General features: G+C 40.1%; 1 protein-coding gene across 6 annotated transcripts in view; it reads left to right on the forward strand.

Annotated features, from left to right (window-relative positions):
• Positions 1-19,052, forward strand: part of CDKAL1 (CDKAL1 threonylcarbamoyladenosine tRNA methylthiotransferase) — a 642,750-nt gene that overhangs the window by 217,876 nt on the left and 405,822 nt on the right. For all 6 annotated transcript variants that reach the window (XR_004926977.2, XM_036123558.2, XM_036123557.2 and 3 more), the window contains one exon: positions 7,186-7,306. Coding sequence is in view for 5 of the 6 variants with exons in the window: in XM_036123558.2 (XP_035979451.1) it covers positions 7,186-7,306 (121 nt within the window). In the remaining variant the exon portion in view is untranslated. The remainder of the gene's footprint in view (positions 1-7,185; positions 7,307-19,052) is intronic.

Below are 19,052 nucleotides of genomic sequence, written 5' to 3' on the forward strand. Positions count from 1 at the left end.
ATCTGAGATTCAGCAGTCTTGCACAATTCACAGTGCTTACCAGAGCACATACCCTCCCCAGTGTCTATCACCCAGTCACCCCATCCCTCCCACCCCACCCCCCACTCCAGCAACCCTCAGTTTGTTTCCTGAGATTAAGAATTCCTCCTATCAGTGAGGTCATATGATACATGTCTTTCTCTGTTTGACTTATTTCGCTCAGCATAATACCCTCCAGTTCCATCCACGTCGTTGCAAATGGCAAGATCTCATTCCTTTTGATGGCTCCATAATATTCCATTGTGTGTATATACCACATCTTCTTTATCCATTCATCTGTTGATGGACATCTTGGCTCTTTCCACAGTTTGGCTACCGTGGACATTGCTGCTATAAACATCGGGGTGCACGTACCCTTTCTGATCCCTACTTTTGTATCTTTGGGGTAAATACCCAGTAGTGCAATTGCTGGGTACTATGATAGCTCTATTTTCAACTTTCTGAGGAACCTCCATACTGTTTTCCAGAGTGGCTGCACCAGCTTGCATTCCCACCAACAGTGTAGAAGGGTTCCCCTTTCTCCACATCCCCGCCAACATCTGTCATTTCCTGACTTGTTAATTTTAGCTATTCTGACTGGTGTGAGGTGGTATCTCATTGAGGTTTTGATTTGGATTTCCCTGATGCCAAGCGATGTTGAGACTTTTTCATGGAAAAATGTCTGTTCATGTCTTTTGCCCATTTCTTGATTGGATTCTCTGTTCTTTGGGTGTTGAGTTTGATAAGTTCTTTATAGATTTTGGATAGTAGCCCTTTATCTGATATGTCATTTGCAAATATCTTCTCCCATTCTGTCGGTTGTCTTTTGGTTTTGTTGACTGTTTCTTTTGCTGTGCAAAAGCTTTTTATCTTGATGAAGTCCCAATAGTTCATTTTTGCCCTTGCTTCCCTTGCCTTTGGCGATGTTTCTAGGAAGAAGTTGCTGCGGCTGAGGTCGAAGAGGTTGCTGCCTGTGTTCTCCTTTAGGATTTTGATGGACTCCTGTCTCACATTGAGGTCTTTCAACCATTTGGAGTCTATTTTTGTGTGTGGTGTAAGGAAATGGTCCAGTTTCATTCTTCTGCATGGGGCTATCCAATTTTCCCAACACCATTTCTTGAAGAGACTGTCTTTTTTCCATTGCACATTCTTTCCTTCTTTGTCAAAGATTAGTTGACCATAGAGGTGAGGGTCCATTTCTGGGCTCTCTATTCTGTTCCATTGATCGATGTGTCTGTTTTTGTGCCAGTACCATACTGTCTTGATGATGACAGCTTTGTAACAGAGCAGGAAGTCCGGAATTGTGATGCCGCCAGCTTTGCTTTTCTTTTTCCACATTCCTTTGGCTATTCAGGGTCTTTTCTGGTTCCATACAAATTTTAGGATTATTTGTTCCATTTCTTTGAAAAAAGTGGATGGTATTTTGATGGGGATTGCATTGAATGTGTAGATTGCTCTAGGTAGCATTGACATCTTCACAATATTTGTTCTTCCAATCCATGAGCATGGAACGTTTTTCCATTTCTTTGTGTCTTCCTCAATTTCTTTCATGAGTATTTTATAGTTTTCTGAGTACAGATCCTTTGCCTCTTTGGTTAGATTTATTCCTAGGTATTTAATGGTTTTGGGTGCAATTGTAAATGGGATCGACTCCTTAATTTCTCTTTCTTCTGACTTGTTGTTGGTGTATAGGAATGCCACTGACTTCTGTGCATTGATTTTATATCCTGCCACTTTACTGAATTCCTGTATGAGTTCTAGCAGTTTTGGGGTGGAATCTTTTGGGTTTTCCACATAAAGTATCATATCATCTGCAAAGAGTGAGAGTTTGACTTCTTTGCCGATTTGGATGCCTTTGATTTCTTTTTGTTGTCTGATTGCTGTGGCTAGGACTTCTAATACAATGTTGAATAGCAGTGGTGATAGTGGACATCCCTGCCGTGTTCCTGACCTTAGGGGAAAGCTCTCAGTTTTTCCCCATTGAGAATGATATTCGCTGTAGGTTTTTCATAGATGGCTTTTATGATATTGAGGTATGTACCCTCTATGCCTATACTCTGAAGAGTTTTGATCAAGAAAGGATGCTGTACTTTGTCAAATGCTTTTTCTGCATCTATGGAGAGGATCATATGATTCTTGTTCTTTCTTTTGTTAGTGTATTGTATCACGTTGATTGATTTGCAGATGTTGAACCAACCTTGCAGCCCAGGGATAAATCCCATTTGGTCGTGGTGAATAATCCTTTTAATACACTGTTGGATCCTATTGGCTAGTATTTTGGTGAGAATTTTTGCATCCATGTTCATCAGGGATATTGGTCTGTAATTCTCCTTTTTGATGGGGTCTTTGTCTGGTTTTGGGATCAAGGTAATGGTGGCCTCATAAAATGAGTTTGGAAGTTTTCCTTCCATTTCTAGTTTCTGGAACAGTTTCAGAAAAATAGGTATTAATTCTTCTTTAAATCTTTGGTAGAATTCCCCTGGGAAGCCATCTGGCCCTGGGCTTTTGTTTGTTGGGAGATTTTTGATGACTGCTTCAATTTCCTTAGTGGTTATAGGTCTGTTCATGTTTTCTATTTCTTCCTGCTTCAGTTTTGGTAGTTGATACATCTCTAGGAAAGCATCCATTTCTTCCAGGTTATCTAATTTGCTGGCATAGAGTTGCTCATAATATGTTCTTATAATTGTTTGTATTTCTTTGGTGTTGGTTGTGATCTCTCCTCTTTCATTCATGATTTTGTTGATTTGGGTCATTTCTCTTTTCTTTTTGATAAGTCTGGCCAGGGGCTTATCAATCTTGTTAATTCTTTCAAAGAACCAGCTACTAGTTTTGTTGATCTGTTCTACTGTTCTTTTAGTTTCTATTTCATTGATTTCTGCTCTGATCTTTATTATTTCTCTTCTTCTGCTGGGTTTAGGCTTTATTTGCTGTTTTTTCTCCAGCTCCTTTAGATGTAGGGTTAGGTTGTGTACTTGAGACCTTTCTTGTTTCTTGAGAAAGGCTTATATTGCTCTATACTTTCCTCTTAGGACTGCCTTTGCTGCATCCCAAAGATTTTGAACAGCTGTGTTTTCTTTTTCATTTGTTTCCATGAATTTTTTTAATTCTTCTTTAATTTCCTGGTTGACCCATTTGTTCTTTATTAGGATGCTCTTTAGCCTCCATGTATTTGAGTTCTTTCCGACTTTCCTCTTGTGATTGAGTTCTAGTTTCAAAGCATTGTGGTCTGAAAATAGGCAGGGAATGATCCCAATCTTTTGGTACCGGTTGAGACCTGATTTGTGACCTAGGATGTGATCTATTCTGGAGGATGTTCCATGGGCACTAGAGAAGAATGTGTATTCCATTGCTTTGGGATGGAATGTTCTGAATATGTCTGTGAAGTCCATTTGTTCCAGTGTGTCATTTAAAGCCTTTATTTCCTTGTTGATGTTTTGCTTAGATGATCTGTCCATTTCAGTGAGGGGGGTGTTAAAGTCCCCCACTATTATTGTATTGTTGTCAATGTGTTTCTTTGCTTTTGTTATTAATTGCCTTATATAATTGGCTGCTCCCATGTTAGGGGTATAAATATTTACAATTGTTAGGTCTTCTTGTTGGATAGACCCTTTAAGTAGGATATAGTGTCCTTCCTCATCTCTTATTACAGTCTTTGGTTTAAAATCTAATTTGTCTGATATAAGGATTGCCATCCCAGCTTTCTTTTGGTGTCCATTAGCATAATAAATGGTTTTCTACCCCCTCACTTTCAATCTGGAGGTGTCTTTGGGTCTAAAATGAGTCTCTTGCAGAGAGCATATCGATGGGTCTTGTTTGTTTATCCAATCTGATAGCCTGTGTCTTTTGATTGGGACATTTAGCCCATTTACATTCAGGGTAACTATTGAAAGATAGGAATTTAGTGCCATTGTATTGCCTGTAAGGTGACTGTTACTGTATATTGTCTGTGTTCCTTTCTGGTCTATGTTGCTTTTAGGCTCTCTCTTTGCTTAGAGGACCCCTTTCAAGATTTCTTGTAGGGCTGGTTTCGTGTTTGCAAATTCCTTTAGTTTTTGTTTGTCCTGGAAGCTTTTTATCTCTCCTTCTATTTTCAGTGACAGCCTAGCTGGATACAGTATTCTTGGCTGCATATTTTTCTCATTTAGTGCTCTGAATATATCATGCCAGTCTTTTTTGGCCTGCCAGGTCTCTGTGGATAAGTCTGTTGCCAATCTAACGTTTGTACCATTGTAGGTTACAGATCTCTTATCCCGAGCTGTTTTTAGGATTTTCTCTTTGTCTCTGAGACTCTTAAATTTTACTATTAGATGTGGGGGTATTGACCTATTTTTATTGATTTTGAGAGGGGTTCTCTGTGCCTCCTGGATTTTGATGCCTGTTTCCTTCCCCAAATTAGGGAAATTCTCTGGTATAATTTGCTCCAATATACCTTCTGCCCCTCTCTCTCTTTCTTCTTCTGGGATCCCAATTATTCTAATATTGTTTTGTCTTCTGGTATCACTTATCTCTTGAATTCTGCCCTCATGATCTAGTAGGTGTTTATCTTTCTTTTTCTCAGCTTCTTTATTTTCCATTATTTGGTCTTCTATATCACTAATTCTCTCTTCTGCCTCATTTATCCTAGCAGTTAGAGCCTCCATTTTTTATTGCACCTCATTAATAGCCTTTTTGAGTTTGACTTGGTTAGATTTTAGTTCTTTTATTTCTCCAGAAAGGGTTTCTCTAATATCTTCCATGCTTTTTTCAAGCCCAACTAGTATCTTTAAAAACGTCATTCTGAACTCTAGTTCCGACATCTTACTAATGTCTGTATTGATTAGGTCCCTGGCGTTTGGTACTGCCTCTTGTTCTTTTTTTTTGAGGTGATTTTTTCCATGTTGTCATTTTGTCCAGAGGAGAATAGATGAATGAGAGAACAAAATGCTAACAGTTTAACAACAACCCCAGAAAAATAAACACTAAACAGATCAGAAGAGGCCTGAAACCAGGGGAAAAGGAAGGGAAAGAAAGAAAAAAAAAAAGAAAAAGAAAAAGATGAAACAAACAAACAAACAACAACAAAAAAACCAGAACATGATCAAATATGATCAGGCTGGTGCATAGATCAGCGCCACACACTAGATTTTGGGCGTATTTTGGTCTTTTAGAAGAAAGTGCCTCCCAAAATTTTAAAGAAAGAAAAACTTATATATGTACAAAAATAAGGGTAAATACGGTGAAGGGATGGAATATGACTGTGATGTTGAAAATTATAAAAGATTATATAAAAGGAATTGATAAGAAGTTGTTTGAAAAAAGAAAGAGGAGGATTAAAAAAAACGGGGGGAGAGAATGTGATCAGGCAGGAGACTAGAAGAAAGCCATACACTAGAGATTTAGGGTATATTTTGGTCTGTTAGAAGAAAGTGTATCCCAAAATTTTAAAGAGAGAACAACTTATATATATATATATATATACACACACACACCAAAAATAAGGTTAACTACTATGAAGGGGTAGAATATGACTCTAAAAATGAAAAATAAAAAAGATTTTTTAAAAAAGGGATTGATAAGATGTTGGTTGAAAAAGGGAAAAAGAAAAGTTCAAGAAAAAGAAAGTGAAAAAAAAAATAACTTTGAAAGACTAAAGAATCATGGTAAAAAAGCCATGGGTTCTATGTGCAGTATTCCCCTAGCGCTGGAGTTCTGCCGTTCTCATTGATCGGTAAACTTGGTCTTGGCTGGCTGTTCTCGCTGATCTTCTGGGGGAGGGGCCTGTTGCCATCGTTCCCAAATGTCTTTGCCGGAGGTGGAATTGCCCCACCCTTGTCCGGTTCCGCTAAGTAATGTGCTTGGGTTTGCTTTCGGGAGCTTTTGTTCCCTGCAAGCTTTCCGTACAGCTTTGTAGGACGAGAGTGAAAATGGCGGCCTCCCAATCTCCGCCCCAGAGGATCCGAGAACTCGGGGCCCTGCTCCTCAGTGAGCCCCTAGAGAAAAGCAGTCAGTCACTCCTGTCTCCCCGGTATCCGGCCGCACTCCGTGCTCACCCTGACTGTGACCAAGCGTTTCTGTCTCTGGCACCTGACCCCGTGTGGAGTCTCCAAACCCAGCAGATCCCTGCAGTGCGCTCCCGCGCCGCTCCTCCCGGGGGAGGAAGGTGAGTGTCCCCGGATCTGCTGCCCATTGGGTCCCTGCTGGAGGAGCAGTGGCCTGAGTGTGCCGTGGATCCCGGTTTATGGCAACCCCGAGCTTAGAGCCCGTGCCTCGGCTCCGTCTCTGCAGCCGGCTTCCCCGCTCCGATACCTGGGAGCTCTGCCGCACTCAGGCACCCCCGGTCTTTCTGTGACCCCAAGGGTCCTGAGACCACACTGTCCCAGCGAGGGTTCCACTCCCCGCTTAGCCACTGGAGCGACGTCCCTCAGAGGAGCCGACTTCTAAAAGTTCCGATTTTGTGCTCCGCGGCTCTATCACTTGCCGGTAGCGGCGAGTATCCTCCCGAATATCGCCTCGGATTCACTTCTCCGCACATCCTACCTTCCAGAAAGTGGTCGCTTTTCTGTTCAGAGAGTTGCTATTCTTTTCTTCGATCTCCTGTTGAGTTTGTGGGTGTTCAGAATGGTTTGATCCCTATCTAGCTGAATTCCTGGGACCGGACGAAATCCAGGTCTCCTACTCCTCTGCCATCTTGCTCCTCCTATCTAATTCTTTATTTCTTTGATTTGCTGTTTGCTTTGAGCAGATAGTCTGCTTTTGCATTTTTTTTTTTTAATCCCCAGCAATGAGTTGGCTGGCAGGCCCATGCCCAAGTGAACCCTTCCTGTTTCATATACATACCTGGTCAATGCTGGAGAGCATGCATACCTTATGGAATGACATTCTGAGGATATTTCTGTTTCTCTAAGCTCGGGGTTGCCATAAACCGGGATCCACGGCACACATGTGTGCAGTAGAAATGTGCAGATATTATAAGTAAAGCACTTTTGACTGCAGGACGTGCACACAGCTGTTTGTCCCTTTGGCAGTATTTCTTAGGTCAATGGTCACATCTTCTCATATATATATTTTGTTGTTTGTTTCATAAAAGAAAGAAGATCAATGAAAATATTAACACATTTGTTGAGAGCAGTAAATTAAAGTGAAGTTCTGTGGCTGATGCTAATGTGTATTTATATGCTTTATTTGAAGGTCACTCTGTGAGACTGCTGGGTCAGAAAAAGGATAATGGAAAGCGCTTGGGTGGAGCGCGATTGGATTTGCCAAAGATCAGGAAGAATCCACTGATAGAAATCATTTCCATCAATACTGGGTAAGTGTCTCTCAAGCTTACTCATAAAATATTCAGTATACTTCATGAATTCAGGTTTTCCCTCTGAACATGTGACAGAGTAAAGCAGTTGAACATTTTCATGGGAAAGAAAAATCAAAAAGCTCTAAATCGCATGAATGTAGTTCCCTATTAAATGTTCCCTGTGTACAAATTACCTTTATGTTTGCAGCAAGGTTTTAGGTCTTTGATTAATATTATTCCGATGTCTTTTTGGTAATAAACATGGATTTCATTTTCCAGCCATAACCTTTGATTAAAATATTTTTAAAAAGAGTTTTGTTGTTGGAATGATTAACATACCCATCATCTATGTTTTTTCAATAGAGTTATAGTAAATAATGTCCGAGATACTAACCATGTTTTGATTATTAACTATCTGAAATACATGTTTTAAAATGTTGTCCTTGGAGTGCCTGGGTGGCTCAGTCGGTTAAGCATCTGCCTTTGGCTCAGATGATGATCTCAGGGTCCTGGGATCGAGCCCTGAGTTGGGCTTCCTGCTCAATGGGGAGTTTGCTTCTCCCTCTCTCTCTGCCCCTCCCCCTGCTTGTGCGCTCTCTCTCTCTCTCAAATAAATGAATAAAATCTTTAAAAAAAATAAAAATAAAATGTTGCCCTTATGAGCTTTGAACTAAAAATAAGCATCGTTAACTGAATATTAAGCACTCTTATTTTCACATCTTAGTTTGAAGTTCCTGACCCTTACTTTTGACTCTTGGTGTGCTCATTTGTACTTCGTTTTATTTGCATTAATGGAATTTGTCATCAATATTAGTGTAGTCTGAAAATCTGATGAGGCCAAGGCCTTCGTTTCTTTAAATCATGGGAGTCCCTCCAATCACAGAACTGCCTTGAACAGACATAAGCTATCCTGCTTTTTTTTTTTTTCCCCCAAGATTTTATTTAGGAGGGAGAGAGGGCACATGAGTGGGGGGGTGGGGTGGACTTAGAGATAGAGGGAGAAGGAGAGATTCTCAAGCAGACTCCACACTGAGCATGGAGCCCAATGCGGGGCTCGATCTCACAATCCTGAGATCATGACCTCAGCTGAAATCAAGCGTTAAATGCTCAACCGACTGAGCCACCCAGGTGCCCCTGTCCTGCTTCTTTTGATTTCAGCCTCCTTCCCTCTTTTCTGGAATTGTTTTCCTTTGTCCTTTGCTTCCGTCATGCTGTTTCCTGTGGAGAGTGGGTGAACTTGTCTTTTTCCTTCTCCAGCACTGTTCTACCTCTCTAAGCCATGCCTCCATTTCCTCCTGCACAGTCCCAGCTCTTTTGTCACTGGCCATCTTTTCTCTAGTTTTATCACCTTCTGGTTAATCCTTCTCACCACTGCCAAATATCAGGGAAGGTTGAAGATGTCATTTGGTTTTTCCCTAAAAGCTGCCTGGGTTGACTTTCCTTTGCCTTGGTGAATTTACCTGGGACCAACGTCTGGTTTTCAGCGTTGAAGATTCAGAAACCTGCACTCATCAAGCTCAGAGGCTAGTGATTAAATCAGAGTATAGCAGTGAGAAATGTCATTATCACATTGACTGGAGCATCTAATATATTCTCTCTTTTGAGCCTGAGCCAAATTAGAAGCATAAGGCTGTTTGTTTCTCCCTCTGTCTCCATTCTCCTTCTTCTTCAGATACTGCAGTTTTTCTTTTTACTCCCGATTTCCTACCTAAAATTGCCATATCCCTACATTCCCTATCCTCCCTGTTTGCCTTATTTTCTTCTGTAACACTTGTCATTATTGAAATATATATGAGTTCATTTCTATTTTAATCGTCTCTCCTCATTGGCATGTAGTAAGCTCCAAGATGACAGGGAATTTCAACTCTCTTGCCTACCACTGTATCCTTAGAATATGGAAGAACGTACACAGCAGGGATTTAATAAATATTTACTTACTGAATGAATGAATGATTGATTTTTATAATTTGAAATTTTAATGGGTTTATGCTAAATTCTCTTCACAATACAGATTGCCTTCCCAGTTGGACCTTAATACCTGGAGTTTGGCTAAGCAAGCTTTCTCCTGAACAATGCCTTTAGGAGGGCAAAGTCAAGTGTTTCTGAGAATCTCTCTCTCTCTCTTTTTTTCCCAATATAGGAATAATCATCCCTTTTTCGCCAAGATACATTTCTTTAAGCATGTTAATATTTCAGGGTCTATCAAACACTATTATATTTAGATCCATTTGGTTTCTTCAGTGTGACTTTGAAGCTCTTGTTGACCTCTGGAGTGTTGCTTTTAACTGTTGGTTTTCAAAGATGCTTCATTTTTCTAGTTTCTGTGCACCTCTTCATGTGGTCACTCCCTGCCTCACCCTCCAGGGTTCCGTCACACTGAACGACTTGAGATTCCCAAACTCAAGGTTCTCCTTTGTCTTGACTGCAGGCCCCTGGGCACATCGTCAGGTGTCCCTGGCACCTCTTATCCTTTCCCCATTCACCGTGTTGGTAATCCTTCCCTGTGCAGTTATATGCTCTTTTCAGGTGCTAAGTGAAAAATATTCAGGAATTTTATTTGGGTTTCCTTTCTTTTGGATTTAGTGTTTCTTAAAATGAGGCTACACTATAAACTTTTTATTTTTTAAATTTTTATAAAAAGATTTATTTATTTTAGAGAGAGGGGGCATGTGCACCCGTGAGCGTGAGCATGGGGGTTGGGACACCGGGAGAGGGAGAGAGACAGTCCTCAAGCAGACTCCTCGCTGAGTGCGGAGCCTGACACGGGGCTCAATCTCATGACCCTGAGATCATGACCTGAGCCGAAATCAAGCGTCGGACACTTAAGTGATTGAGCCACCCAGTTGCCCCTGCACTGTAAGCCTTTTAAAGCTCACTGATTATTTGCCATCACTCTCTCATATTACCATATAGAACTGACCCTTAGTAAGTAAATTAGCAAATATGCTTTTGTTGTTAAGAGAATTTAGTCCATATTATCTCTAATTGAGATCGGTGTTTCTGACCTTCTCTGACTACTAATCACTTTCCTGAATCAGTTGTAGCCTTATCATTTGCTCTCAGGTGAGAGCATCCCTGTCAGCATTTGTCATGGTATCATTCTTAACATCTTTGCTTGGATTTTATTTTTTACCTCTGGTGGAGCTCATTGCTTTTTTTTTTTTTTAAACTTATATTCAAATGTTTTAAAAGAAGTATATCCATAATTATTTCTTTCAAGAGAAAATTATCCTTTCCATCAAAATCTTGACAAAATTGTATTGCTTTCAAATTAAAAATGGACATCTTAAATTTCATATAAATTTTCCATTCTCCATTTGGGAAAAGGCTCACATTTGCCCCAAGCTTTATTGTATATGTTAGTAAATTGTTGAAGTTACTATTAGAGTCTACAAAGTTGTTACGCTTTGTTACATTTCTAAAGGAGTATAAGGAGTGTATTAATTGCTTTACCAATGAAGAAGTTAAAAATTTCAGGTCATGCTAGATTCTGGAGGAGCTGAGAGAATTATGTATTTGATCATAATGTCTATAATGAGTGTGCCTTTTATTTCTTAAATAACATTTATCTTTTCTCCTAAACCCTCTCTCTGGCATTCAGCTATCCATCTTTGTTTCTGTTTGCTGTATTGAGTATATAAATTTTGGTCCACTTGATTCATTGCTCCAGTTTCCAGTGCTCTTGTCTTCTGAGTTGAGCTTTTTGAGGTTAGCTGCCAGTCGCCTAGTACAGCTCCTGTTTCTAGACTGTCTCTCGTGTGGCAGAGACGCCCTGCAGAGGAAGCGTGGGGAGGCACATGTCTGTCTGGTACGCTGGTAAGACAGTGATGTGGCTTTGACTCTAAAAAACAAGTGAGAATAAAGTTTATGATGATTCCTAAGGCGAATTGAATGCCTACTGTGTGCCAGACACAGTTCTTAGAAATGTATATTCTTTCCTGTATTTAATCCTCACAACAGCCTCATGAGATTGTTTTTTAATAGGTGACGAAAGTAAAGTGCAGAGAGGTTAAGAGACTTTACGTTGTCGTGTAGCTGGTAAGCGGCTAAGACCGAGAATTACCTATTAGTCCATCAGATACTTTTGTGGGTTCAGAGGAGCAAGGAAGCCTCTCTAGTGTGGTTGGCAGAGAGGGATCTCGTGGGAGCCGAATACTCTTTGCATTATAGAGACTTTTGAAATGGGCCCCAAAAGATAGGTAGAATTGTGATGATTATGTATGGAGGTATATTCAGTTTCAGATGACCACTAACTGGGTGGCTTATAACTACACAAATTTATTACGTTACAGTTCCGGAAGTCAGAAGTCTAACACAGGTCTTGCAGTGCTAACGTGGTATAGGCAGGGCTGTGTTCTGTAGGCTCTTGGGGAGAATCTGTTTACTTCCTTTCTTCAGCCTCGAAAGGACACCCACATTCCTTGCGTATGATCCTCTTCTTCCATCTTCAAAGCCTGCAGTATCGTATTTCTCCTCCGACTCTCTCTCTCTCTCCCACTTTTAAGTGATTACATTGGAGCCACCTGGATACTCTATTTTAATGTCAGCTGATTAGCATCCTTAATATCATCTGCAGCTTTAATTCCCGTTTGGCCTGCATAGTTCCGGGGAGTAGGATAGGTATGATGAGAACATTGTAGGTAGAGGAAAGAATGAGCAAAGGCGTATGAGTGGACCACGTGAGTTGTTTATGAAGAAGATAATTTTCTCTGGGCAGTCTGGTGTTTCCAATGTATGCAAGGAAAAGTGGGATAAATCATCTTTTGTGTGAAGAATGTAATTGCCCCAGGGTGAGAAATTACACTTAATTCAGTTAGTAAAGGACAAGGAGAGCCGCTGAAGTCTGGAACAGAGGTGAGAAATAATCGTAGCTGGGCAGTAGGGATATTATTCTGGTACCAGCTTGTAATGTACGTTGGTGTTGGAAGATAGGTACAGGGAGATCATTTATGAGGCCATTACAGTAACCCTGCCAGGAAGGACTAGGGGTCCGAGTGGTAGTTTGGGGAATGAATAGTAAGGATGGCAGAACTGTGTCACGGTTAAGAAAATGGGCTTTGGCATACGCCAGTGGAATTACTTGTAACCATTGATTTGGAAGTTCCAAGGAATGGCGGGGGATGGAAATACAAGGCCACAAAGAAGCTTTAGTTGGAGAGGCGTGAGTGAGTGAGGTCATGGAAGGTGAGTGCTTACTGTCTGCGCATAGGATATGGGAGGAGTCATCTATGAACTAGAGGTAGTCAGAGATGAAGGTGTGTGAATAGGGAGAGTCATCCCATCAGTTGCTTTCGACCCCTTCAGGAGAAATAATGCTGGGATAGGTGAACCGTTTCAGGAGAGTGGGAAGATTCAAAATTAGTAAGTTTTGCTCCATGAAGATTACTCTTTGGAGGAGTTTAACTATAAAGGAAGAGAAGTGGTCTCTAGAGAATGGAAAGATGCTTCTGTCTGAGCCTGTTTAGAGGCAGGGGGTAAGGAGTAGAAATAAATATTGACAGCAGGAACTGTTTCAATGGGATCGTGTATACAGATGGAAAAGTAAGCCTTGGCAAGGAAGAAGGACACTTTTGTGCATCCTTAGGTATAGGAGTAAAGGACATTGGTAAGCCCAAGTGTAGGACTTCGTTCTTTTTCTTAAAGGTCTTAAATGATTGAGTGTACAGAACGTGGTTCCATTCTTTCGCGCTAGCAGGTGAAATAGAGGGTAGTGTTTCCGTGTTTTGTCCCATTATGTTTTAGTTAATATACTGTGATCTTTTGATGGCCCTGACTCGAGATAGGGCAAGTTCTTGATTGGAATACCAGCCTCCCTCCCCAGGATTCGTCAGCACTCCTTTCTCCTCTCTTCCTCCCATTGGTGTTGGTGTTCAGTTGTTATTCTATACTACGTATTTTCTATAAACTGGAAGTGACGTCACATGTTAGATTCGAATTAAGTATCTAGCCAGAAATGAGCTAGTTTCTGAGGTAAAGATAAAAATTTGAAGATTCATGCCAAAGTGTTTCATTTTTTTCATTAAATTGGTAGAATGTGTTTATAGTTCTGAAGTAGAGTATATGTGGGTGTTTATGTAGATTTAAAAAAAGGATCCATCCAACACTGTGGTCCACATAATAAGGAGTCATCCTGTGCATAGACACAAGAAGTGCACTGAGGTTGGAAAGCTTAGGTTTTGTTAGGGGCCCCATGTGTGTGATTGCCTTGTTTTTTTTTTCTAGCAGTGGAGACAGAAGGTCCTAGGTAGTGTAGAGACAAAAAGTGAAAAGTTGGAAATTGGGCCATAAAGAAAATCTGTGCCTCATTTTTGCCTTCTCTGTCACTATTAAAGTCATCAGTTTTGACAATCTCTTGGCAATTTTTGTTCTTCCAAAGCCAAGAGTTGGATGCTGCTTAGCCGTTCTGATAGAAGTTGTATTGCTTTTTAGGTCCTACTATCAGATTATCCCTTGTTTGAAGGGATATTCCTCCCTGGGCTGAGCACATCTAAGAAAATACTGTCTGACCCTGTAATATTTTACTAACACTTTCTCTTTTAAGATTTATCTCATTTTTCTTGTTACTTGCCATCTGTCAGACATAAAATGATGGTATATGGGAACCTTTAAAGGGAAATCTAATTTTGAGATTATGTACTTGAAATTATTATCATTTTTTAAAGTATCTGTTACTTTTTTCCACCTGTAATATCATGTCTTTGTGGAAAAAAGCTAACTTGGATGTTTTCACTTTCTTTCTATAATGTTCAGAATTTACCATCTCTATCCAGTGCTGGATTCATAGGTGCTCTCTAAACATTTGAATGAATGAATGAATGAAAGAACGATAATTTATTTTATATAAGTGGAGTTGTTTTTAGAGAAATATAATCACACCTAATAACATTTTGTTATCTTTCTGGTTCTGATGATTACAACATGAAATAGTTATTAACTAGACATAATCATAGTACATTTGAAAATACAATTATTATGTGCTTACACATTACCAGGTATTGTGTTAAGTATTATGATATGCAAAGGTAAACATTTCGCAAGTCAACAGGTAACTAACATGGAATGAACTAATCCAAAACACGCAGCTCTAAACTCAGACTTAATTGCAGCTCCCGGATGGGGAGGATTTGGGTCTCTTTCTATTCTGTATCCTGGGGAATGCTTTTAGATTGCAACATGACTATCTTTCTAGGGGCTAAGGGTGCACAGCAGGGACCTGCAGACCTCGAATTTGAGAGCTGTGAGATACTCAGACACTTCCTCACCGCCCCTCTGTGAGACGCAGTGGCAGCCACACAGTAAAGTGGTTTCCCTGACCTTTGGCATCAAACAGGACTACCGCCATCATCAGTACACGCGCGGAACATCGAAGCCTCAAATGCCATCTTTTTCTGTTACTCTTAAGTTAGAGCTTTCAGAAAATTACATTGTATAAAAAAACATTTTAAGAGGTATTTTAATTAGAAGCACTCTAAAAAGCTTTTTTTTTTTTTTTAAAGATTTATTTATTTATTTATTTGAGAGAGAATGAGAGACAGAGAGCATGAGAGGGAGGAGGGTCAGAGGGAGAAGCAGACTCCCCGCTGAGCAGGGAGCCCGATGCGGGACTCGATCCTGGGACTCCAGGATCATGACCTGAGCCGAAGGCAGTCGCTTAACCAACTGAGCCACCCAGGCGCCCATTCTAAAAAGCTTTTAATTAAGGTTCCAAGGAAAGCCTCTTAGAAGGTTGAATATATGTGGGATCACACTCATACTAGGGTGAATCCTTTTAATATTGTGCGAGGACAAAGTTTGGAAAAGCTTATAATGTCTTTGAAATGACTGCATATTTTAGTATATTCAATAACGATTTATTGAGTTTTTGTATCTTAGCATCATGTGAAGAAATTAAGATTTTTTTCTTTAGTTCATGCTAGACTGTTGTTCCAGTGTCCTGATGATATAAATCATGGCCGTCTTTTGAATATGCTCTCTTGAGAATAGCTCCTTCAGCTTCTGTGTCATCCTTAGACACAGCTGTTAGAAGGTCATAATAACCCTCTCTAAGAGGCAGAATCTCAAGATAAAACATTTCCCAGAAAGTTTTGGCAGACTATATAGTCATTCTCTTATTTAAAAATTATGGGTCAGTCTTGGCTTTTTATATATCGGCACTGATGACTGCAAATTAACCCAAGCCAGTTTCGTTACGTACAACTAACTCTTAGGGGATTTTTGGATAGACGGTAGTCACTACCAATGGGGATTAGTTGCTTCCTTCCAGCCCAGCTGTCAGGTTATAATGAAAGCAAGTCCCAGTCCACAATCTGAAATAAGAACTTACTAAGCAAGCCGGCACAGTCCACCTGTTCTTGTAAGCCCGGGGAAGTCCGAACTCTCCTTTTGGGTGATTAAATCACACCTTGCGTTGAAAGGTTCACTTGAGCCCAGTGAGACAGTGTGGTCAGCCTCAGTCGACCAGAATCCTCTACCAGTGTTTGGAGTGATGGCCCAGTAGGGACCAAGCCCAAGAAGATCCTTAGTGTCCAAGCCAGGGCTGCCCGAAGTGTGGTTCATGGACCAGTGCTGGGTCATTAACTGCTGACGGCTGCTCTGTGACAAGGGGAGAAATGGACAGCAAACATTTGAGAAACTTTTAAGATAGTTTACCACTGCTGCAATAGCTTGGAATTAATTTTCATTGTATTTTATAAAAATGATGATTTACTAGAAGTTGGAAATCAAAATCCTGGTCTGTCACTATAGGTTGAGAAACTGGTCTCAGCTGGTGTGTTAACAGATCCTTTACCCTACTGTGGAGACTATTTTAGCCAATCCACTTATCTGGAGTGCCACTGATTTCTCTCCTTAGATCTTGTTTCTACTACCCTTTATGCTAGGAGTTACCCACTTGTCCTTCGTAGCTAACCGCTACTTTCACAAGTGAAAACTTATTTCTGTCATCTATTATGCTAATTTGCAAAGCCTCTGCTGTTGACCAAAGGTAATCTGTGGAAGGTAGTCTTTCTGATTAATTACTAGAAGAGAGAGACTGTTCTTTAGATTTGTAGCTTAAAATGACCTGCACATTTTATATTTTGCTCTCTACAGTAAATTCTTTCACAAAAGTAAACTACAGAAGTCCTAACATGGCTAATGCGAAGCCTGACTCGAGAGCTTGTAACCATTCTTGTAGCTGTCCCTAAGGTGAGCAGAGAGCTGTTGTTATTCTCGTTCTTCTGTAAACTTCTGGAGGCCAAGAACGTTATCTCCTCCTGGAGGCCATGAGCCTGGAGCGTGACATCGGCTTATTCCTGGAAAAGACACTGGAGTCTGTGGTTCATTGGAGAGAGCTCTGCATTTGGGTTTGGAGTCATAGACACTGTTGTTTTCTGGCTTGGTGACTCAGATAAGTTAGATCCCTCTTAGAGCTGATCTCTTTTCTGACGTAGACACGTGCTGCCTGTATTATATGTGTCCCCTCACACAGTATGAGTACTTCAATAAGTGTCTTCCTTAGAATTTTGATGTTGCTGAATCCTCCACTCCACCAGTATTCTCCGAGACTCCTCCTCCCCTTTCTCTCTCTTCATCCTTTGTACTATCTAGGCCAGGAAGTGGCTGGTTCCACAATTTAAAGTTAGGAGTTCATTCAGTTCATCATCAGCTTATCAGTCTCCCGCTTCACTTGTTCAGTGTTAAGTGAACGACAAACTTAAAAAAAATTAATCTTAGTTTCCCCCATAGCTTTTGGTACAGTGTCTTGCTCACAGTATTCACTTCATAAATATTTTAGTATTTTAGGGACAGCAGTGTTACTCAAATGCAGAGAATTTTTTCTGGCTGCACTGGAGTGTAATTGTAATTATTTCTCTCTTGCTCTAGTCATTTGTTTTGTAGAAAAAGAGAATATGATAATTTGGACTATGAATGAAGTGAAACTTATCTCAAACAATTAAATGTGTGAAATTGAAGTATTTATGGTGATTTTGAACTTGTTACATTTTTACTTTTATCCAAAAACTAGTTGTCCTGAAATTTGCTGCTTTTTTGATATCTTCAATGAAATCCCCAAATACCTTATTTTCACTTAAATACTGTTGACATAAAATTTTAGAGTAATCTTATTTTTAGTGCCTTATAAAGCTGGATTTGGGAAAGATCATTCATAAGAACAGTGGATGGCACTGTTGGTTCATACCTGTGAAGTAATTATCATTTAGTAGAACATTTAAATGCTGGTGTAATAAATGCCTTTGAATAAGAGGCCCAGCTAGAAATTTTAGGCAGAATTAGGATGGGGGTTTAATCTTAAATTTTGTAAATTCTTCTTTATGTAGTCATTGTTTTATATAAACTTTGAAATATATAACTGTCTTAGTAACTATATATAAAGAAATGGTTGGTTTTAAAAAAGCATTTCAAATGCTAGCATGTTAGAGGATATACCATTGCTCCAACTAAAAAGTGCACCTTGCTTACTACTTTTCTAATTAAACAAAACTATGTAGTTTGAGGAAGGGATTAAAAAAACCTGAAAATTTAAAGATACTTAAATTTGGGTGCAACATAAAGGAAACCTTAGGTTATGGTTAATTGAGTAGAATGGTTAACACTTTCTTCAAGTTAGTTCATAGATTGTATGGTACATTAATTGTACATTAAGTGTAAATTAATGTACATTAATTGTAAATTAATGTACATTAATTGTAAATAGTTACAGATGTATTTACAGTTTAGAAAGTTTTTAAAATTTTATTGCATGTGTAGAAGTCTTTTATGTTTGTTCATTAAGAAAACCAAAGAGCCCCCCGTCTGGACATTTATTTACTCAACAAATGTGGTGGAACATGTGTTAAGTGCTGAGGATAGATAGATGTGTCCATTAGGTGTTGGCGTCTGCCCGTGAGAATCCCCCAGGAGAGTGAACCAAGCACAAAACAGTTATAACATTGTCAATACAATAGTACAGGAGTAGACAGAGTTATATTAGGACCACGATGGATTGTCGGGATGTTAGGGAGGGCTTCCATAGAAAGTGGATATTTAGACTGTGTCTCAAAGTTTATCTCCTAGTTGGGTTCAGAGGAGACTTAAGCAGGTGGGAAGATGCACGCATGAACAGTGGTGTGGACTTGTCGCACGTCGGGCACGCATGCAGGCTGTGCCCTACACAGGGATGATGAGTCTGTGAGTGTGGTGGTGGTTTGAGTAGGGAATGGCAGAAGAAAGAAAGAGGTGGCTTGAGATTGCTTAGGTTCAGACCTTGGCCTCCTCATTTCATCATTTGCTGTGTGGCATTGTATAAATTATTCAACCCCTCCATCAGGCTCAATTCTTTTATTTGTACAGTGGGGATAATCATACTATTGTGAGAATTGAAAGGTCATCTGTTAAAAGTAACTAACACCCTGCCTGGCACATAGCATCCGTTCACTGTGATTATTATTAAGTTTACTACTTTCACAACTATACAGAAGAGAAATCTGAGACTTAATTAGGGTGTAGTTTGCTGAGGACCCCGGGGCAGTAAGTGGCAGGGTTGTGACTTGAACCCCTTCATCTGACCAGTTCTTTTTCCAGTAAACCCCAAGGTCGGTGGTCTCTAGCTCAGTTTTTTATCCTTTCATTCCTACTGTAGTTGTTGGGTTAATGGAAAGGGATGCCGGTGTGAGCTAAAGTTTGAGAGTAAAGTGGAGGGTATCGTACTAAACCTGGGGGTGATACTGTGGGCCCCAGAGTTTTAAAAAGAGAATGGGCTGTCAAAGGGAGGTGGGCGAGGATG

Source organism: Halichoerus grypus, chromosome 9, assembly GCF_964656455.1.
Source record: "Halichoerus grypus chromosome 9, mHalGry1.hap1.1, whole genome shotgun sequence".
Classification (NCBI taxonomy): Eukaryota; Metazoa; Chordata; class Mammalia; order Carnivora; family Phocidae; genus Halichoerus; species Halichoerus grypus.